The sequence below is a fragment of the Vitis vinifera genome, chromosome 10 (genome assembly GCF_030704535.1).
Source record: "Vitis vinifera cultivar Pinot Noir 40024 chromosome 10, ASM3070453v1".
In the NCBI taxonomy this organism is placed as follows: domain Eukaryota; kingdom Viridiplantae; phylum Streptophyta; class Magnoliopsida; order Vitales; family Vitaceae; genus Vitis; species Vitis vinifera.
The window spans coordinates 11,606,064-11,629,441 of NC_081814.1; the positions used below are offsets into that span (position 1 = coordinate 11,606,064).

At 36.0% G+C, this 23,378-nt stretch overlaps 2 protein-coding genes across 2 annotated transcripts; both read right to left on the reverse strand.

The window, feature by feature from the left end:
• Positions 1 to 14,518: 14,518 nt before the first annotated feature.
• Positions 14,519 to 18,007, reverse strand: LOC100263527 (uncharacterized). Its single transcript, XM_002271242.4, has 2 exons — positions 17,312 to 18,007; positions 14,519 to 16,651 (listed from the first exon to the last, which is right to left on the reverse strand). Exons 1-2 carry the CDS (start codon positions 17,717 to 17,719, stop codon positions 14,690 to 14,692), a joined length of 2,370 nt encoding a protein of 789 aa, XP_002271278.1. The 5' UTR covers positions 17,720 to 18,007; the 3' UTR covers positions 14,519 to 14,689.
• Positions 18,008 to 19,051: 1,044 nt separating this feature from the next.
• Positions 19,052 to 21,074, reverse strand: LOC100253248 (receptor like protein 29). Its single transcript, XM_002271309.5, has one exon. It carries the CDS (start codon positions 20,518 to 20,520, stop codon positions 19,096 to 19,098), a length of 1,425 nt encoding a protein of 474 aa, XP_002271345.3. The 5' UTR covers positions 20,521 to 21,074; the 3' UTR covers positions 19,052 to 19,095.
• Between the last annotated feature and the right edge of the window lie 2,304 nt (positions 21,075 to 23,378).

Consider the following 23,378-nt stretch of genomic DNA (forward strand, 5'->3'; position numbering starts at 1 on the left):
ATATTTTATTCGTTAAGACTTGTACTTTGTAGGGCATGTTTTTTTTGGTTGTTTATTACCTACCAAAGACACTTTCAATGGTATATAAATAGTATCCATATCTAATATCTCACATCAAATAAAAAGAGAAAATCCAAAAAAGTTTTGAGAAAATTTCTAACATTACATAAGTATAAGTTCTTTTTAATCTTATTAGAAACATTTTAAAATCGTAAAGGTTCATTTGGGTTAAGAGTAGATAATATATACACAATTAGGAATGGGTTATTATAAATGGTATCAAAATTGATCATTGATCTCAATGTAGGGGTTTGTTTAGCCCCGTGAAAGGTGTTTGTCAATTTGATCTCATAATCTCATGATACACAACGAAAATGTTGCATCTAAATACGGGATAATTATGATATCTCACATTGGATAGAAGAGAGTTTTTTATACTATATAAATATGAGTTTTTCTTAACCTTATAGATATGTTTTAAAGTCGTGAGAACTCTTTTAGGTATAAAGTAGATAATATCTATACAGTTTGGAGTAAGTCATTACAAATGGTATAATAAACAATATCTACATGGTTAGATGTAAGTCACTACAAATGGTATCAGAGTCCATTTTTTACCCTAGTGCAAGGGTTTTTTTAGCCCCATAAGGGGTGTTTATCTGTTTGACCTCATAATCCTATAAGACACAACGAGGACATTGTGTCTACATGAGAAGTGTCTATGATATCCCACATTGGATAGGAAAGAAAGTTACTGAGGCTAATATAAGTATGAGCTCCTCTTAACCCTATAAATGTATTTTAAATCTATGAGGGTCCTTTTGAGTTCAAAGCTAACAACATCTGCACAATTGGGTGCAAGATTGAGATCTTCCAAAGAATTTTTAAAGCATTCAAAATTAATTAATTAATATAAAATACTAATTTAAGAGTTAAAATCTTACCTAGAAAAATTGATTTTCAAACCCTAAGCTTTCAAATCTTTAATCTCACATTCTTTTATCTCTTTGATCTCCATGTAAAAGGATTTATGTACATTAAAGTTAGGGAATTTAATTTATATCTAGGGTTTTTTAACTCGTAAAGACCTCTCTATCGTTAATAAATTAATTTAATTTATTTATTATTTTCTAAATTATAGTTTTACCCTTAAATCGGGTTTGGGGCATCACATTCTCCTCCCCCTTAACAAAAGTTTAGTCCTCTAAACTTGACTAATTGAGTCTTGAAATAAAGAGGATGCTTTTCTCTCATCTCCTCCTCTAATTCTCAAGTGATCTCTTGAATACTATAATTGCTCCACTAGACCTTTACTAACTTGACAATAGTAGGACATAATATCTTTTCTATTACATCTATAATCTGAATGAGTACTTCTTCATAAGTTAGATCCTCTTGAAATCTGAATAGGTTTCAACTCTACAACATAAGAATGATAAAAAAAAAAAAAACATATAAGATTCATAGAATACATTATGAACCTTATACAAGCTTGTGGGGTAAGGCCACTTTATATGCCAAAGTGCCTATTTTTTTCAAGATTCCAAATGGTCCCACAAACCAAGGATTGAGCTTTTCTTTTCTCCTAAATCTTATCACAAACTTCATAAGTAAAACTTTGAAGAAAACATGATCACTAACCTCAAACTCTAAATCTCGCTTACGATTATCAGCATAAATTGATTTTCAAACCCCTAAACTCTCAAATCTTCAACCCCACATTCTTTTGTTTCTTTTGTCTTCGTGTAAAAGGATTTTTATACAATAAAGTTAGGGAATCTAATTTATATCTAAGGTTTTTTAAACATGCAAAGACCTTTCTACCCTTATTAGATTAATTTAATTTATTTATTCTTTTCTAAATTACAATTTTACCCTTAAATTGGGTTTGGGGTGTCATACTAAAACTTTGTATTTTAACTCTCATGTTTTATACCATATATGAGTTTTATTACTTTTCACTTTGATCACATCCTTTTATATATTGATCTCATTTATTTATATCATGTCTTATTCTTTTTTCGATTTTGTACTTTTAATTATTTTAATGTGGAGAATAAATATTTCCCATGTGAAATTAATATTTTGTGACATTGATGAGTTATCTATTACTTGATGTTGATTCTTTTTGGATGTAATGTGGCTAAGTTCAAAGCATTATTTCCTGTTAATATATATTGAAATTTTCCATTTGAAGTGTCAAATTTAAACTCTTTGTTTACATGTTCTCTCAAATGTTTGAAAAGTAAAAAACGAATTTTATTTTTGACTTTACTCAGCATTTTATATATGTATATTACTTGAAAGCACAATGAATTTAAAGCATAGAATAAAATACAACTTGAATTTAAATCGTCTTAAACTCAACATTCAAATCTTAAAGAACATCCTCAAATAACTTACGAGGAGAAGTAACTTATAATAAAAAGAGATAAAAGCAATAAAGGAAGTGAAAGATTTAGAGCTTACATATAAAGGGATTACAAGTCTTGGTGATTGAGGACAAAGGCTTCTTAAATATGAAAATTTTATAATCTTGAATGGTAAACACTCTTAAGTGAATACTGAATAACAAAATTTACCATTTTACCATCTCTTTTGACCTTTTTTTTTTTCTTAGCCTTCTTAAAGCTAGTTGTGTATGTTGAAAAGAATCAAACTTTCAGTGCAAGCTATCTGTCTTAATGCTAAAAAAAGTTTGAGACTAAACAAAATTGCTTTCGGTGGAGAATTTTATCTTAGCAAATCTGTTTTTTCTATAACACTTTTGACTTTTAAAGCTAAAGATAGGAAAACATGTAAATCTTATCTTGATTCATGTGGAAAGTTGAAAAATGTTATGAATATAGCTTTCAAGTCTTTTAAACTTAAGAGTAATCTTTTCAAATGTGATCATTGTTAGGGTGAATTCACAATATTCCAACAAACATTGGAATTTTTTTACCATTTCTTTGTGAAAAACTAAATAGGCAATATCAACTAGTAGCAATAAATAAATAAACTCATGCAACAGAAAAATAAATCAAACACCAAAATTTTTATGTAGAAAACCCCCAATTTGAAGGAAAAAACCATGGGACGTTATCCAGTTCAAACTTCCACTATCAACAATAATGAGTTACACCTGTATTTTTTAGAATAATCTCTAGAGGTTGCCAAATACATTAAGAACACATATAGCCTTGGATTATACAATCTCTCTTGGCAAAAACAAAGAAAATTGGAGAAAGTATACCAAAAACGTTGTTACTGTTCACGGGTAGTAACATTAGTTCTTGAGCTCAAAATCTAATCTCCACTATTCAGATTGTAGCTACTTGAGTTTCAAACCTCTCCTTCAAATTTCAACTTGATTGGACCACGGATGAAGTAGGATCAACTCGTTGATAAAATCTAGGTAGTGAGATTCATTTTTCTCTCTTTTTTCTTCTTTTTGTTTTTTTTTTTTTTTTCATTTTTGCCTTTTCCAATGCAACCAACTTGGTCCCCAAGCATATGGGCACCACTCCCTCACATATGAGAGAGTCCAACAAATCTCCCCCTCCCGACTATGTGAGGAGCTCTACCAAGTCCACTTGCTTTGTATGGAATTGTAATTTCTCTGTAGATATTGGTTTTGTTATCAATATGATCCATTCTCATCAGTATGGATTTTCTCAAGGCAAACAAATTTCATCTCTAGTGCATCACGAATCCAATGATATATCACATCAATATGTTAAGATCTAGAGTGAAAAATTGGATTCTTACTAAGATGAATAGCACTCTGACTATCACAGTAGAATAGATACCTTTCTTGCTATAGACACAATTCTTGTAGGAACTTCTTCATCCACAGTAATTCCTTGCTAACTTCAGTGATAGCAATATACTCAGCCTCTATGGTCAACAAAGCAACACATTTCTACAACCTTGATTGTCATGACACTACTCCCCCTGAAAAAGTGATCAAATAACCAAAAGTAAACTTTTTGGAATCAAAATGCCCAATCATATCTGCATTTGTACATTCTACAAGCACAAGTTTGTCAGTCCCAAAATATAAACATGTCTTAGAAATACCCCTTAGATACCTAAGAATCCATTTCACTATAGCCCAGTGTTCTTTGCCAGGATTAGAAATGAACCTGCTGACAACTCCAACAGCATGAGCAATATCAGGCATCGTGCACACCATGGCATACATCAAGCTACCCACGGCTGATGCATAGGGCACCTTTCGCATTTCTTCTTTTTCTTTCTCACTTGAAGGATTTTGTTTGGAACTTAGCTTTAGATAACTTCCAAGTAGAGAACTCGTTGGTTTTGTCTTGCCCATGTTGAACTTGTCTAAAACCTTCTCAATATAGTTTTCTTGAGATAACTGCAATTTTCTATTTGTCATATCTCGAGAAATCTTTATACCAAGAATCTGACTTGTAAACCCTAAGTCCTTCATTTCAAAGGACTTGTTCAACTCCTTTTTCAACTTATCAATTTTACCAGTATCATGACCAACAATCAGCATGTTATTCACATATAGCAAGAGAATAATAAATTCTCCACCAAAGAATTTCTTCACAAATACATAATGGTCAAAAGCAATTCTATCATACCCATGCTCAACCATGAAGGAATCAAACTTCTTGTATCACTATATCAGTGCCTGCTTGAGACCATACAAACTCTTTTTCAGTCGACACATTAAGTGTTCATTGCCTTTGATTGTAAACCCTTCTAGTTGCTCCATATATATTTCCTCCTCTAAGCCATCATAAAGGAAAGCTATCTTCACATCAAGTTGTTCAATCTCTAGATTCATACTGGTAGCCAAGCCTAACACAACTCGGATTGAAGACATCTTAACCACGGGCAAGAAAATCTCTTCAAAGTCAATGCCTTTTTTCTAACTAAAACCCTTCACAACCAATCTAGCATTGTACCTTGGTTATGATCTATTTGGTTTAGGCTTCATTTTCAGTACCCATTTATTCTTCAATGCTCTTTTACCCTTAGGCAACTCCATCAATTCATAAGTGTTGTTCTTATGTAAGGATTTCATCTATTCATGCATAACTCTCAACCACTGATTACTACTCAAAAAGTGTTATTTCATAGCTTGTAATTAACTCTTATAAACACTTTTGAGTAGTAGTTATCACATTTTAACCCAATTAACGTATTAAGGACCCTTGTAATCAATTCTAATCAAATTGTGTTAAGTTTTGGTGTTTTGATAGCTTTTTTATCACCAAAGCAATCCGTGATTGAGGAGAGTTCTTTGGAATCCATGGCAAAGCAATGGAAAGCTCAGGAGCATGAAGAACCGAAGCTTTGAAGTCCTTTGTCATAAGCAAATCTGGAATGCAAGGAGTAAAAGATGTCCGGACAGGGCATCCGGACAGGATGGCGGCGAAACATGGTCTGTGGCAGGCTGTCCGAATGACGTAGCAAGGCTTGCTCACATTAAGTCAATGATCCAGACAACACATCCAGATAGGATATGCTATCGTCCGAGTGTGATGTTCATGAGTGTCGTGTGCTTCTCTCTGAGGGAGTCCGGAAATGGGAGCACGCCACATGCCCTCTTGGGGAATCCGGATGGAGTTGACCCGGATAGCCTTGCGCGCTCCGTGTCATCTAGGAGAAGGGTCCTTACTCCTTGCACACGCAGACGGTCCCCCTTGCGGCATAGCTCATTCCACCCGGGAAAGAATTCTATCCGACCGAAATTCCACCTTATCCGGATATCTCACATCCGAATGGGAGAGGAGGACGTTTCAACTTCTCCGGTCAGACATATCCGGATCCTCTGATAGCGCTTACCCGGAGAGTTTTTCTCTCAGTATACAGTGCCGCGGAGTTCTCCTGAAGCTTCCTGATATTTCCAACCGACATCTTGAGATATTTTGCTTTAAATATTTGTTGTCTAAATCCCCAAAGTCTCCTTGTAACCCACCTATCATAGGATTCCTTAGTATTTAAGTAAGAACAAAGGGGTGAATAACCTCTTATATATAGTTGTAATTTTCTTTACAATAGATAGAACTGTGGAGCTAGTTCTTGGACGCATCCTTTGTACAGTTTTGCAAGAAATATATTTTACAGAGCACTTGCTTTGTTTTTCCTTCATATTTTTGTTTTCTTGTTATTTTAATTTCTAGTCAATCAAACTCTGAGGATTTTTCCTCAGAGGATGAGAGGCTAGGCTCTTCGTTTCTTGGAGTGAAGAAAGCCGGGTAAGTTTCCAAATGCATAAATTGGAAGTTTTGTTGTTTTAATTTTTAATGAAGAGAAAGTGTGACCCGTTAATGATTTTTATCTTTTTAGTTAACTTAAAACATCTTTAACTCACCTGGGCCAACACTTGATAAGGCAAGTGATCTCCGTTCATTGAGATGCACTAGTTTATCTCTTGCGAGCCTTTAGGAAGTGGTTTGAAGGTAGGATTTTCTAGAATAGCCAACACTTGGTAAGCTTTTGGACTCCAAGGAGACATCCATTAGTTATCTCTTGCGAGCTTTTGATGGGTAATCCAAGGTTAAAGATCATCTTGAATGGTAAATGCTAGGTGAGAGGCATGAGTCATTGCAAGGTGCATTAGTGAGAGGGATTTAGTGTTTGAACCCATTAATAGGAAGCATCTGTACCACACCGGTTAGAGAATTAACTATATGTTAATTCTCTAATGCGAGGAAAAGAAACAAATGACCGGAACTCCCTTTTTGTATGAGGAACCTAAACCTAGTGATCTAAACTCCAAGAAACACTTTTCTTTGTAAGTAAAATCAGTTACTATTTTTGGTTAGTTTAAAACCAAACATTTTTCATTTAAACCTCTTTATGTTTTTTTTTTAAGCTAACCTTGAAATGAAAATGCACCAATTCATCTTTAGATTAATATCAATTGTGGAATGAAAACTCATCCCAGTGAACGACCCTAGAGCCACTATGTTATGCTAGCTAAGGCTATCCTAGTACATGGTGTAATAGGTTATAAATTTTGTTGATTACACCCTGAAGACCACAATCAATGGACACCAGCTAGACACGAATCAAATGGCACCACTGTTAGGGACCATTGAGAGGACATGAATCAGCTGAGACACCAATTGGGAACGAATCAACCACTCTTTTTTCTCGTCATGTAGTAGAACCCCTTAATAATTTTCTAGTTCTTTCCCATCAGAAAGCAACAAATACTCATCACTAGTATACTTTCTGGAAGGTTGACGCTATCTAGTAGATCTTCTTAATTGTGTTTCAGTAGGCAACTCTGAAGTAGTTTGTTCTTGTTGTTGTTTTAGGCCATCATTCTCAACTGTAGGATTTTCTTCTACATCATCAACTATAGACTCATCATTTCTGTCAACTGTATCAACCTATTCTTCTTGCACAACTTCCCTATGTTCATTATGTTCCACAAAGTTAGGAGAAACTAAACCCAAATCAACTTGTTTTTCACTGAAAGGTTTTGACTACTTAACTCGATCCAAGTCTTCAATGGTTTGATCTTCGAAGAAAACAACATTTCTACTTCTTATAATCTTTTTGGTAACTAGATCTCATAACCTATACCCAAACTCTTCATTTGAATAACCTAGGAAGATACATCGTTTAGTCTTGTTGTCAAGCTTGGACCGCTCGTCTCTAGGAACATGAACAAATGTCTTATGACCAAACACTCTCAAGTGCTCAAAGGAAACAAATTTTCCTATCCAAACCCTCTCTAGAATATCACCCTCTAAAGAATATGATGGAGACAAATTAATCAAACCAACGGTTGCCCTCATGGCCTCACCCCAAAAAGACTTAGGCAATTTTGCATAAGAGAGCATACACCTAATTCTATCATAGATGGTTGTATTCATTCTCTCAGCTACACCATTTTGTTGTGGGGTCTTAAGAATCGTCTTCTCAAGCTTATGTCATGATTTCTGCAATATTGCTCAAATAGCCCCTTATATTCACCACAATTGTCTGCTTTGACAGATTTTAATTGCTTGCTAGTTTGTCTCTCAACCTTCACTTGAAAAACTTTGAATACATCAAGTACCTGGTCTTTGGATTTCAAAGCATATGCCCACACCTTTCTTAAATGATCATCAATAAAAGTCACATAATAAAGTACACCACCAAGAGTATTACTTTGCATAGTACAAACATCAGTGTGAACTAAATAAAAAATATATGGTTTTCTACATGAAAGAAATCTACGAAATGCAACTCTACTTTGCTTTCCAGATAGACAATGTGTACAAGGTAATAGTGATGTACTTTTAATTGGTAGAAACTTCTTTCTGGCAAGAACCTAAAGTCTTTTATCACTTATGTGACCAAACAGTTTATGTCATAGTTCAGTAGAGGCTTCATTCTCAACAATGTTCACCTCTTCCTTCACTAGTCTCGTTTTTGTCTTGTAGAAAGTATTGTTTTTCTTCTCCCTAGCTAAAACAAAAGAACCCTTAGTAAGTTTCCACTTACCCTCTCCAAGATGACTATGGTAGCCCTCATCATCAAGTTTCCCAACAAAGATCAAACTAAAGCGTATTTCATGAACATGTCTAACATATTTCAGAACCAATTTGCACCTAATGCTAGTTTCTAGTTCTACATCTCTCATGCCAACAATTTCACATTTTGCTTCATTTCCCATCCTAACCCAACCAAAACTGCCACTAGTGTATGAAGAGAACAAATCACTACGTGCAGTGATATGAAACGATGTTGTTGTATCAACCACCCAAGTGGAATCCTGGCATGCAAGGTTTACACACACATCATCACAAATAATGATCGTATCACCATCAGATGCAACTACTGTGATGTCTTTGTCTTCTTTCTGTTCTTTACATTTTCCTTTAAATTTTTCTCTTCTGAATTTTCTGCACTCTCTCTTAATGTGTTCTGGCTTGCCACAATAAAAATATTTTATCTATTTTCTAGACTTTGACTTTCCTTTTAACTTGTCACAATTATAATCACTGGAAGGTTTTCTATTTTTACTTTTCATTCGTCTCTCTATAACAAGTGCTTCTGTATTAAAGAAAATACCTAACTCTTTTCTTCTTGCCTCTTCATTAAACATGTTGTCTTTTACCATGTTGACAGTTATCACACCATTTGGGATTGAATTACTCAAGGATACCACCAAAGTTTCCCAATTGCCTAGTAAAGAGCTCAACAAAAGTAAAGTTTATACCTCATCATCTAGCACAAGCTTCATAGTAGACAGCTCATTCAACAGTTCTTGAAAATTATTGAGATGCTCTGCAACACTATTATCATCCTTGTACTTTAAATTCATAAGCCTTTTTTATCATAAAGGCTTTGTTCTGTGCGGTCTTTCTCTCATAAAGACTCTCTAATTTCTATCAAAGGCTATATGTGTCAACTTCCTTGGCTACATGATGGAAGACACTCTGATCAAGCCACTACCTAATCTATCCAATGGTTTTCCTATTTAATTTCTTCCACTCATCCTCAGTTGTAGTAACTAGCTTATAACCCTTGCATTCAATTGGCTCAAACAACTCTTTGCAATATAAAATATCCTTCATCCTAGTCTTCCAAATTGAATAATTAGAAGCTATGAGTTTAATCATTCCACTGCCAACCTCCTCCATTTAATTCACACAAAAGATCCCATTGATAATTGACTTGGCTCTTATACCACTTGTTAGGGTGAATTCACAATATTCCAACAAACACCAAAAATTTTCTACCATTTCTTTGTGCAAAACTAAATAGACAATATCAACTAGCAACAATAAATAAATAAACTCATGCAACAAAAAAATAAATCAGACACCAAAATTTTTACGTGGAAAACCCCCCAATGTGAAAGGAAAAACCACGAGACCTAGTCCAATTCAAACTTCCACTATCAACAATAATGAGTTATATCTATCTTTTCTAGAATAATCTCTAGAGCCTACCAAATACATCAAGAACACATATAGCCTTGGATTATACAATCTCTCTTAGCAAAAACAAAGAAAATTGGAGAAAGTATACCAAAAATGTCGTTACTGTTCATGGGCAGTAACATTAGTTCTCGAGCTCAAAATTTGATCTTCACCGTTCAGATTGTAACTACTTGAGTTTCAAATCTCTCCTTTAAATTCAACTCGATCGAACCACAAATGAAGTGGGATCGACTCATTGATGAAATTTGGGTAGTGATATGCATTTTTCTCTCTCGTCTTTCTTCTCTGTTTTTTCTTTTTTTTTCTTTTTTTTTTTCGTCCCTTTTTGTCTTTTTCCAATGCAACCAACTTGGTCCCCAAGCATATGGGGGGACCACTCCCTCACATACAAGGGAGCCCAACAATAATAGATCACCTTAATTTTCTAATGGGAGGAAAAATAACTTCACAATCATCTTCGTTGTCTTGGAGATAATTGATATATGAAATCTTTGACTCACGTTCATACTTTGAACCAACATCTTCATTTTCATCTTAAAAGAGGGTGGAGATGTTGTCTTTAAGGAGCTTCCAATACTCCATAATTTTTGTTACAATAAGTTGAGTTTGGATTCGCTATTTCTTAACAAGTTGAGCTTCTAATACTCCATATTTTTTTATATGGATGGAATCGAAAAAGGATACTAAGACTCCCTCAGGCATCTTTTGTTTTTGCAAATATATGTTCTTCAACCAAGGACTAAGGAGAGTGTGTTTGTTGTTCAATTGAAGTTTGGACATCTAGCTTGTAGCGCTGTCTTTTTTTTTTTTTACTTAATGTTCCAAGAGGTATCTCCCCTTGTTACAACTAAGGTACTCCTCCGGGCCGGGGGCAGGCTTGGGTAAAAATTAAAATAGTTTTCAATTTTGAAGGGAACCCCTTCCCTTATGAATCCATAAGGGAGCTAACCACCAACTAAACTAGCCCTCTTTTGTATAACTATTTTGCATTAGTTATATATATATTAGAAATGTTGTATGATTTTTGAAAAAAAATAAAAGTGAGTTGGCTGTTCAACGGTCACATGACCGTTGAACATGTCTGCCACTCAATTCAATATTATGATCGTTGAACGGTCTTGATTAAAAAAAAATTAAATCCTAATATTTAAATCTCTATAAATATTAAATACCCTCAATTTTTTTCTATTCTCTCAACTCTTAAGCTCTCTCCCATTCCACAATATTTCCGATTATTGCATTTTGTCTCAAATTATTTAATATTATTGGTGGTGAAAAACAAGCATTGGTGGTTCAAAGAGTTCAAATTTGAAGGAATTTCTGCTTCGGTTCTCCAATTTAGTAACATACTTCACCTTTACTTTTATTTATTTGTTACATTTTAATTTTACATTTATTATTTTTAGCATGATATTTTATCAATAATTATAATTATGGCAAGTGGTTCTTGTTCTTCATCTAATGCATGTGATAACAAAAAATTTACTTCATATATATGGAATTTTTTTTATAGAATAGAAATAAATTTAGAAAATAATAAAAAAGAAATAAAAGCAAAATGTAAAATTTTTAACAAACTTCTTAGTGGTGGCTCAAATGCAGGTACAAGTCATTTAAAAATGCATCATGAAAATTGTAAAACTAAAAATAATGTAGATATTAGAAATTATATACAATTAAGTAAAGATGAAAGTGGAAATTTAAAAACATTTTCTTATGATGAATCTTATTGTCGTGAAGAAATGATTGGTTATAAAATAAGAGCAGAACAACCTTTCAATTTCATGGAAACTCATGATTTTACGGGAACAATGCAACGAGCTATTAATCCTCAGTTTCAAGGTTGCTTTGGAAATACAGTTAAAATAATTCTTATAAAAAATTTTACAAATTTTGAAGGAAGAATTTGTTTAACATCTGATATTTGGACATCTTTAACTCATAGTGGTTTTTTATGTATAACTGCTCATTATATTGATAATGAATGGAAATTAAATAAAAGAATTATTTCATTTAAAATAATAAATGCTCCACATAATGGTAAAAATATAGCATCTTTAATAAATGATGAAATTATAGATTTTGGCATTCGTGATAAAATATTTACAATAACATTAGATAATGCTTCTAATAATGATGCAGCAGTATCTAGATTAAAACGATATTGGCAAATAAAAGAAGATCAATGTAAAATATTTCATGTGCGTTGTTGTGCACATATTTTAAATTTAATTGTAAAAGATGGATTAAAACACGTTGATGATACATTATCAAAAATTAGAGGCATTGCTACGGGTCTTAATAGTTCTCAAGCAAAACATGAATTATTTTTTTATTGTTGCAAAATGATAAATATGAAAAAAAGAAATATAAATTTAGATATGCCCACTAGATGGAATTCCACTTATAAACTTTTACAAACTATTACAAAATATAGAAAAGTAGTAGAACTATATGAAATACAATTAATTAACAATGATTGTGAAGCAGATATTGATGTATTAAATGATTATGATTAGCATATTGCAGATCTTTTAAGAGATCTTTTTGAAGTATTTGATACTTCAACAAAAAAATTTTGTGGTGTACATTATCCATCTTCAAATCGAGTTGTCATGCAAATAACTAATATTTTTATTGTACTTCAAAAATATTTAAATTTGGATATATTTAATGATGCAATATTTGCAATGATAGAAAAATTTAGAAAATATTGGGGAGAAATACCTTTAATTTTTTATCTTGGTTTAATTGTGGACCCTAGATTGAAATTTGAAGCTTCTGATGAATGGTTAACAATTATTTATTTTAATAACCAAATAAAAATTGAAGAAATTAAAAATGAAATAAATTCATTATTATATAATTTATATAACTATTATAAAGAAAAATATGGTGATGATATTAGTTCTATTAAATTACCACCTACATCTACAAGTTCTTCATCTTTTTATAAAGGAGCTCTAGAAATGTTAAAAATTCGAAAGAAGACAACAAATAGTTCTCCAAACAACACAACTGATTCAGATAGATATCTTAATATTGATTTAATTTCATTTGAAGATGATGAAGATTTTGATATTTTAATATGGTGGAAATCACAACAACACAAATATCTTGTGTTTTCTATCATTGCTCGTGATGTACTAATAGTTCCTGTGAGTACAGTTGCATCAGAAGCTGCTTTTAATGCAGGTGAAAGAGTAGTTAGTGATAAACGATGCAGCTTAGCGCCGGATTCTATTGAAGCAAATATATGTGTAAAAGACTAGGCAATAGTAGATAAAAGGATATTTGATTCTATTCAAGAAGAAAATATGCTTGTCGATATAAAAAACTAAAATCATCAAGATCTTCATGGATTTGCGATAGTTCGCCATCACCGCCAAGAGATAATGATTAAAATATTTTACTAAATGTATGTCATATTTTTATTTTTACTTTTGTGGTTAAAAAGTACAAATGATTGACAAATAAGTAGGTGTCAACCTAGTTAGGATGTATTTATTTTGTAGTGATGTAAACTTTTCCCACGTTTTCAAATGTAACGTATACATTCAATGAATAAAATAGTTAGCAATGAATATTTTTATTAATGTAGCATTTTCTATTTCTTGAATATTTTATATATATATATATATATATATATATATATATATATATATATATATATATATTTTAAGTGGTGGGCCAGCCCGTCGGGCCGGGCCGGGCCTAAATTGGAGCCCATGGCCCGGCCCATCTAGAAATGGGCTTGGGCTGGGCCGCTGGCTTTTTGGAGACCCTTAGTTACAACTATTAGAAATGGGACAAGAAAGTTGATTAGACAAATATGGTTCAATAAAGGAAAAGAACAGTTAATAGTAGAGAAAAAAGAGCAATTAATTGCAGCTAACCGATCCTCTTTAACAATCCCCTCAAATTGAAGTGTATATCCATGACAACCAACTTGCCGAAGGGCTTCGGTGAAAAGATTAGCAGGTTATTTAGTAATGGACTATCTTAACAATCTCAACTTGAAGCTTCTCCCAAACAAAATGACAATCAATTTCAATAAATTATGTTTGTTCCTTGAAAACAATATTTGAAGCAATATCAATGGCCATCTAATTGTCACAATGTAACATTGTTAGTTGTGTATGTTGGATCTTCAAATCTTCTAATAATTGCTTCAATTAAGTAATCTCACAACAAGATACTACTAGTGATCTAAATTCTTCCAATAAATAGGAGATTACCCGAGCAGTATGCAATATCATATGACTGATCATTGTGTGTCGTCCCCTACAAGTTGATCAATCCGCATTACATAAAGCTTCAATTAGACTTGACTACAAGCTAATAAAAATATCCCTTGATGTTGTGCTTGTTTGATATATGTCAATACTGTACATGTCACACTTAAACGGGATATCAGATGTTTTGGCCATGAACTGACTTAATAATACATGTACAACCTATATAAAGTCAGGCTATGCAATGGTTTAGTAAATTAGGAGACAACAAAATCTTTGATACGATGAAGGATCCTTCAAAGGTTCTCCACTACACTTATCTTGCCATGGAAAGAGGTCAATCAACCACCAAGAATCATCCAACCGCTAATGACAAGGATCATAAACACTAACCTTTTATATCCGTTCATCAGCAATTTTGCTCTTTCGTTTGTAAAAAGTCATCCTGCAATCATATATATTTTTCTGTTCCATTTAAAGGACAATAAAAATCACATATTACATCATTCCTTGCTTAGTTTTTTTTTTTTCTTTTTCTTTTTTTTTTTATTTAGACAAAAAGAGCAAGTAAAACAAAGAGCCAAATCCAAAAGCGTGCAAAAGGGTCCCTAGGTTTTGCCACAGCCCTTCATCATCAGGCTCATCTTCCTTCTTTAAGTTTTTGGTCCCCTGAGTCTCAATCTCTTCTTTATCCGTATGTTTCTGGGCATTGGTCTCCTGAGTCTCAACCTCTTCTTTATCCGTATGTTTCTGGGCATTGGTCCCCTGAGTCTCAACCTCTTCTTTAACCGTATGTTTCTGGGCAATGGTCCCCTGAGTCTCACCCTCTTCTTTATCCGTATGTTTCTGGGCCAGCGCCCCTTCATGTAGTGCCAAAATATGTTTCTGGGCCAGTGCCAACTTTGCCTCTTGTTCAGACAATTTGGCCCGCATTTTCTCCACCTCTGCTACCATCGTCTCCCACTTCCTTCTATATTCTACCACGTTCAAAAAAGGTCCTAAGGCCTCAATTTGCTCCCTTAACCACCCCACATTCACCTTCACCCTCTCCAGATCTTCTAGCTTTCTGTACATAAATCTAAAATCATCATGAGTCAGCTTTCGCGCTGGGTACTCTTGCATTAGTTGCATTACAGTTACCAAACCCTCTACTAGATAACCACGGAAAGCTTGATCCTTGAAGAGACAGTTTGCAGTAATGTCTCCATGCTCGGCAAAAATTTCCTCAACCATAGGTGCAATGGAGGGAGACACTGGTACACCTCGTACAAGCACTTTGGTCCCATCATCTCTATCAGACTTTGACTTTTCATGCCTTGGTTCCACTGGCATGATCGTGGAAGGAGAAACAAACGTCAGACTTGGCATGGGAGAAGGATCTACCTTGAACGTAATGGAAACCAAAGGAGAGGCTAAGGAACCCTTGTTGAAAGCAGTGACTGCACCCACGCCTGAGTCAATCTGAGGGCTTTGGGATGGAGAGAAATAAGTTGCACTCATACTTGAATTCACCTTTACGTCACTGCTCTTGCCCTGCAACTCTTCCTGAGCCTCAGGCTTGAGGTGCTTCTCCGCCCGGTCCTCTGAAAGTAAGCTTTTTTTACTAACAGTTGATGAGGCCTGCTGAGGCACTAATTGTGATTGGGGCAAATCCCCCACCTTAGCAACAACTTGGGGGACCTTTACATCACTGGTCTTCCCCTGCAACTCAGGTTTGAGGTGCTTCTCTGCCTTATTCTCTGAAGGTAAGCTTTCTCGACCAACACTTGATGAGGAAGCCCTTTCCCCACCTTGGGGCGGAGATGAGGCCTGCTGAGGCACTGATTGTGACTTGGGCAAATCCTCCACCTTAGCAACAACTTGGGGGACCTTTACATCACTGGTCTTTCCCTGCAACTCAGGTTTCTCCGCCCCAATCTCTGAAAGTAAGCTTTCTCGACTAACACTTGATGAGGAAGCACGTACCCCATCTTGGGGCGGAGGAACTAATAGTGATAGGAGCAAATCCTCCACTATACCATCAATTTGGCGGACCTTTACATCACTGGTCTGCCCCTGCAACTCAGGTTTGAGTTGCTTCTCCGCCTCATTCTCTGAAAGTAAGCTTTCTCGACTAACATTTGATGAGGAAGCACGTACCCCACCTTGGGGCGGAGGCACTAATTGTGACAGGGGCAAATGCTCCACCATACCATCAATTTGGGAGACCTTTACATCAATGGTCTTCCCCTGCAACTCAGGTTTGAGTTGCTCCTCCGCCTTATTCTGTGAAAGTAAGCTTTCTCGACTAACACTTGATGAGGAAGCACTTTCCCCACCTTGGGGCGGAGATGAGGCCTGCGGAGGCACTAATTTTGATTGGGGCAGATCCTCCACCTTATCAAGAGCTTGAGGGACTGATGCAGGAACTTGGGAATTGGACTTCTGAAGATTTGCATTCGTATTCGACTCTGACCCCGTTTGGATAGCAATACGTCGATCTCTATAGCATTTGCACTGAGGGTTAGCCTATTACACGTTTGACATGGGGAAGGAGTTAGGCATGCATAATGAGTGAACAAACAGTAAAGGATTCAAGGCTTTCATTTAGGGTTAGCCTCCACATTTCCTTCAATAATAGTTTGTTAAACTTCTTTGCAGATATTTTGAGCTGCTTATCCTCCGAAAGGTACCTGGTTTTGTTTAAGGCAACTGTCATTTTGGGGGTGGAGGTAGCGGGAAGGCAGGGCAGGCCTCGAATTCGATTTTGCCTTCTTTTTAAGTGTAGTATGATCACAAATAGCTCCCCCAAACTTAAGGAAGACAAATTTAAAATCATTTACATAGTTCTTTTTTTTGGTCATTAAACTTTAATTTCCATAGGTAAACATTAGTCATTAGTCCATTATTGATATTGTCAATGGATTGTATTTGACCACAATAGTCCAGGACCAATATCCCCTAACTAGCATATGCCATTGTAGTCATCACTTTTCTTTCTTAGAATTTATACATAAAGTCTGCCACAAAGACATTCATAATTAACTTAAAACTAAAAAATTACTGAAATTAGAGAATTGAATATTATTTTCTGTAATTGTTAGAGTTTGATGACAGAAAGAAATTACATAAAAAGTATGTCTTCATGTGCATTTTTGGAAGAAAGTTAGATCATGTAAAGAAGAGAACCTTAGTGGCAGAATCTGGCCTCATGGACACACCCTCTCGGGCTGCTGATCTCATTTGATAGGAAACTTTCCCTACTTGACGAGCTGCCATGACTTCCTGTTTCACCCAAAAGCTGCAACCGATGATTCCAATAACGCAAGCCAAAGTGAAAGACGCCCTTCCCACCCTTTTAGCCATGTTGTGGTCATTGGCTTTGTTGCGTCTTGATGGTGTCCGAAACCCACTTGCAGCACAAGTTATTGGACCAAGGATTTGCCTAGCTGGGTAGCTCCTGAAGCCTTTACCAGGGGAGAAAGGAGAACGGCGGAAGCTGAATTGGAGATTTGCGGCATGGTAGGAAGAAGGGATGCGAAGGGGAAGGGGTGTGCGGGGGAGGGTGTAGCAATGGAGGCGAAGTGCCGACTCCATTTGTTTTTCATTGTATGTAAGGCTAGGATTAGTTATCCCAGTCTTATGTAACAATAAAACGGCCGCATGGACGATGAATCTGGTTTTCCTTTGGAGGAAGTAAGGTATAATTGTACTGGTTTCAACCAAACATTCTCAGAGGCAAAGCATCTGTGTCAACAGCATTTCATGCATGCCATTTATAGAGTTCCAAAACTGAAAATCTGAACCTATTTTGGGTTTGATCAGTTGACCCTAAAATGAAAATCTTTAATGATACCAATTTTCTTCAGTATATGTCAGCCATTTCCAAACCCTATCACTTTGTTTTCAGCTTGTACTGATTTTGCCTCAAACTATAAAATACTATAAGCCAACCATAATGTCCCAAGAGTAACATGGAAAAAGAGGGTCTCTTCCTTCATATCCAGGAGAGGAACAAACTTTACTTTCGAAGTTAAAGATTCCTTGATCAGTATCCACAAGTCTCTTTATCAACCCTTCAAAACTAAATCAGAATCAGCATTTAGAACTGTGATAGAAATTTTTTCTGAACATGTAACCGTGAACACCAAATTTGGAACAATTTTTTTGGCTGGAATGCCTAACATCATCTGTGATGGCAACTGCTATACATGCATGGGCATACAAAAATGGAAAATGGAAAAGAAAAGAAAAGGCTCATCCTGCATATATGAGATCCATGACCATTGGGCTTCTCCATGGAGGCCACCTGACCGTACAGAGACTGGTTGATTATCATGAGACTTAGGCAGAGCTCGATCATTAGGCTGAGAAAAAAAATTAAAGGAATTACTTGCTGCCACTCTTTTGAGAATTATTACCATAATTTTATTTCTTATGGATGGTGGAAATGTAGTGTGTGGAAGAATTATTACCAAAATTTTTTGGTCAGAAATGTTTTAATGGTTATTATAAAAGCCTACCCAAGTAAGGTTTGTAAATTTATGATGAGTATCTTTATACAAAAAAGAATTTGTGATTCGGCCATGTGAGACTTCTTCTAGGTTATTGAGAAGGCATGTGGCTTGGGCTCGAGGAGCTGCAATGAGTCAGAAACACCTACAGAGGGCGACAGGCCTGGCGAATGCCCTCCAGTCTCCATTGAAAAATCCGACACTTCTGCTCCTCTTTCTGAAAGGCTGAAACTCAGTGAGGGGACTGAAGGTATACGCCACTTTCATGTGAGCATCTTTCAAGAAAGCAGGGCCAAAAAGGTTCAGGGTTTTAGGTAAAGCTCCTCGTCACTGTGCAGTTCAATGCAACCACTACGTTACACAGGCCCCATCTAATGATTATCACCATTTTCATGCATTTTTCCTAGCAAGAAAATGACCACCCATGAATATATTGATTCTGTAAGACAAGCCACTTCCCTACAATTGTAAGAATAAGAATCTCAGAAACCAAACAAAGAAATAAGGCAAAAGGAGATCTTGATTCAGCACTGGAGTGTTTGAGCTCCTAATTCCGTGCTCCCAAGATGGCTTCATTTTCTTGCAATCATCTGATTGTGGTTCAGCCCAGCTCTTGTTGTTACTTGATTCTGCTGAATGTAAACATGCAGGTGTAGACAGGTATAGAGAAATATTCTTCTCGTACAGCCGGTTGCTTGTGCATAGCCCACTGTTTCCTCTAACATCCAGCCTCTTCCCAAGCCTGTTAATGAATTCTTCCGGAAATAATAGCTCCCCACTTAGATGATTTTGGCTCAAATTTAGCTGATCTAATCTTGGAAGTGTCCCTAAATCTGGAGGGATTATCCCATTTAGGCTGTTCTTGTCTAGAGACAGAGCAGTGAGATTCCTCAAAAATGGAAAATACTTGGGTATGGGGCCTGTTAACCCACATCCTGAAAAGCTCAATACCGTGAGCTTTCTGAATGTCCCTATAAACAGGGGTATCCCTGTGTTTAAAGGGTTGTATTGAATCAATAAGTACTCTAACTGCTCCATACCTGAGAGAGTTTGAGGGATTGGCCCGGTTAAAAAGTTATTGCTCAAATCCAATAAGACCAACCTCTTCAGCTTACCCAAATATTGGGGTATTCTTCCAGCCAACCTGTTTGAACCCAAATCAACTTTTTGGAGGAGCTGAAGCTGACCCAATGTATAAGGCACCCTCCCTTCCAGGCCATTCCAGCTGATGTCCAAAATGGTCAAGCTTTTTAACCCTCCAATCTCTACAGGGATTTCACCACTCAGGTTGTTGTAGCTGAGGTCAAGCTGCTCCAAACTGCCCAACCCACCAAGCTCCTTTGGGATTTCTCCCTGCAGATTGTTCTGAGACAAGCAAAGGATCCTCAAATTTGCAACCTCTCCTAGACTTGCGGGAATCACTCCATGGAGGGATGGATTTGATTCAAGGGCTAGATGTTCTAAGGAAGAGAATGCACCAAAGAGGGTTGGAGAAAGAGAGACTGGTGAAGTCAGGAAACAGTCAAAAATAGAGAGGGTTCTCAGATAAGGTAACTTGAGCAGGGACTTTGCAGGTAGATTAGCATTAGCTTTGCAAGGAGGGATAAGAACATCAGGGCCAACATGAATCTTAGTGACATGAAAGATTAGAGGGTCTTGGCTAATCTCACATTGAACACCAGGCCATGGAGTGTCGGTACATGGTTGTGGGTGCATCTCTGCCCAGCTTGGGTCCTCTAGAAGGGCATCCATAACTTCAAAAAGCCCCAACAGCTCCTCCTCCTCCATCACTACTGTTTCACCACCATCTGAGTTTTTCTGCAAGGCAACCACCCCAGCTGCCAAAACAAGCAACCCCACAAGAAGAAGACACACAGAAGCCATGAGAGAAAAGAGAAGAAACTGATAAAAGCCAAGAGAAAAGAACCCTTAAATTAAATGAAAGGTTGAAACTGAAACTGTGACTTTAGCCTGAGTGAAGATATGCTTCATTTTCTTTTACAAAGCTTCCCTGATTGATCGATTCAGAGAAAAAGGGAGGTAAGGAATATATGTTAACTCACTATCATGTCAGTATAAGGCAACCCTAAGTTGTCGCCTCTTCTTCCCACACATATATGAGAGTGAAGATGACAGTGTTAGTTTGCATGGAAATGGAAGAGATGATGGGCAGTAACAGTTGCCACAAGAGGAAACATTTGTCAGAAGGAGAAGAACAGTAACATGATGAGACATTGCCATATCTCAGTATCACCTATGAGGTCGACTCAACAAGGAAGCTTTTGCAGCAGATGACAGTCTCCTCCATCTCTTTCTCTCTCTGAATCTCTCCTCCAAACCCTAGGACTTGTTGCATGCCCTGCCGCCTCTACTATAACCTCTACCATCCACAGCTTTGTCCCAAGTGAAGCTTTTATACTCTGTAAGTGCCGTTTTGTACAATTTTTCTGTCCATCCAAATAGTTTATAATCAGAAAAAGATCATGAGAGATTATAGGCTTTTGCCTATCCATCCTACATACATACTTTACTAGTGCCAATCTTATTTATGTCAAGAAGCTGAATCCAATGTCACCAACATGTCATTGGTTTTGTTTATTTGAGCTTGAAGAAGGAAAATAGAAATTGTGGTGATCTTCTTTAAATGAAATGTCTATTAATTCAGCATCAGAGAAACTTAGCCATTACTGGACTTGCCACATATTTCTAGTGGGTCAGAACAAATTAAGTTTAGGACTCACACCAACCCAAAGAGGCTTTATTTCCATCCACCTCACCCTGTGTACGAGGGCCCAAGACCAATCCCACCTCTCAAAACAAAGGCTTCTATGCTGATTATTGGGCCCATCTTCAAGATGTTGTTTGCAGACTCTGTCTCCATCTCATCCACTGTCCCATCTTATTTTAGCATCAAAGATTTCAAAGTACCAATCCAAGTTAGGTTTGACCAAATAGCATCAATTGGGTGTACAACCATGGGATTGTATACATCATGCTCCATTACAAATAATAATAAGCCATGGTAGAAGCATTTTTGAGATCTGGAACCAGCACAACAACAATATGCACGCAGTGAATGAAATGGCTTAAGCAATCAAACCCAAAAATGTTATTCATTGTTGTGACAAGCATCAAGCTCAGAATCTCGACAGTTGGGCTCCTACCAGAGTTTTCTTTTGTTAATAGTTACTAGATGTTGTTACTAAAACCAAACTACATGACTCAAAGACATTAATTAACCTCCTCAATAATCATTAAGAATCTTCTTTGTATCTTGAAACCTCCCAAAAAATTGTTCACCGTAAAATTTCTTCATGTCAGTTTTTTTTTGAAGTTTTTTCACTCACCCATGAAAATATTGTTTATTATAAGTACAAAGAATCATTACAATTTTATAATATATATAATATTAGAAACTTCTTCCCGTAATCGATATGAAATATCATACTTATTTTTTTATGTAAACAACATTTTCATCGTATCTCATAAGATTATGAGATCTAACAAACACATTTCTTATAAAGTGGACAAACAAAATCTCACATGGAAATAAAGTTAAAGATTGTTATTAAAAACATATTTTGGGTTAGAGACATTACCCCCCTGGGAACGCCTTATATATATCCTCTATACTTAGAAAGAGGCCTATTCTCGTTAAAATTTTCTAGTGTACCCTTAATTTTTACCATTATTTTTCTCTAATGAAAACTTCTATTTCCATCACCCCTAATTTTCTTTTTATTATCAATCATTAACTTATTTTAGTCATACCTCTTTCTGAAAAAGACTATTCAGATACATCCGACAGTAAATTGATATACATGAGAATGATTGATCCATCATTTATGCCATAATCACAGGTATCAATAAAGTATGAGACGTTTATGTTTGTCCACTTCTCCTTGGACTCTTCCCCTACCGATATTACTATATATAAACTACTGCTTCATTAACATCATTTTAGGCCCTAATATAACCCACAAGCGACCAATCACATTCCGCCACTCAATCTCTCACATGTGCCACTTCACCATTTCTTGTTCCCTAATCTTCTATTATAAATTAATAACAATTCAACCTAATCAGATAAAACTGAAATTACGGGACAACTAAAGCAAAAAAGAAATCACAAAAACTAAATTTTGACTAAAGAAAAGCGAACTCCTATCATACACGTGGCGCATACCCAAGTGAGTTGGGTCCCAGCCTTCGGAGGGATTCTCTCAATGAAAGGGATCCATTGTACACGTCTCAGCCGCATATTAAACAATCAGGGAACTGTTAGGAATGGGCCACACCGGCACGCCCACCTTTATGCGCCCAAGTTCATGAGGCTTGAATTTATATCATGAAAACTACCAGAGATAAGCATAGAGCTAGGACCCAGGTGAGATGATCTCAGCCCTTCGTTGAGGAGTGGTGGAGCCATGAATGAGAAACTGACACGTGGACTCAATCAATCATGCTTAGTAAAGACAGTACAGTATCCGTATAAGAACTGAGAAGAGGGGTTAGGTGTCACTGTGGATAAGTTTTGGAAATAGGAACTGGACCCATATACCATACAAAACTAATGGTATGTTTTAGCTAACGGCATTGTTTAATATGATTGCTATTATCATGTATCAGAGCTTCTTTGACTGGTTTCATGCTCATTCAATCATCAAGTTTCCTCTAGAAACTTTCCATTTGGCCAAACATGAAAAAGTTACAAGGACATAAGCGTAAATTGGATAAAAGTA

Coding starts and splice junctions, on each gene's coding strand:
- LOC100263527 (XM_002271242.4), bottom strand. CDS start 17,719: ATGGAGTCGGCACTTCGCCTCCATTGCTACACCCTCCCCCGCACACCC. Junction 16,652..17,311: donor GGCCAGATTCTGCCACTAAG/GTTCTCTTCTTT, acceptor AACGTGTAATAG/GCTAACCCTCAGTGCAAATG.
- LOC100253248 (XM_002271309.5), bottom strand. CDS start 20,520: ATGGCTTCTGTGTGTCTTCTTCTTGTGGGGTTGCTTGTTTTGGCAGCT.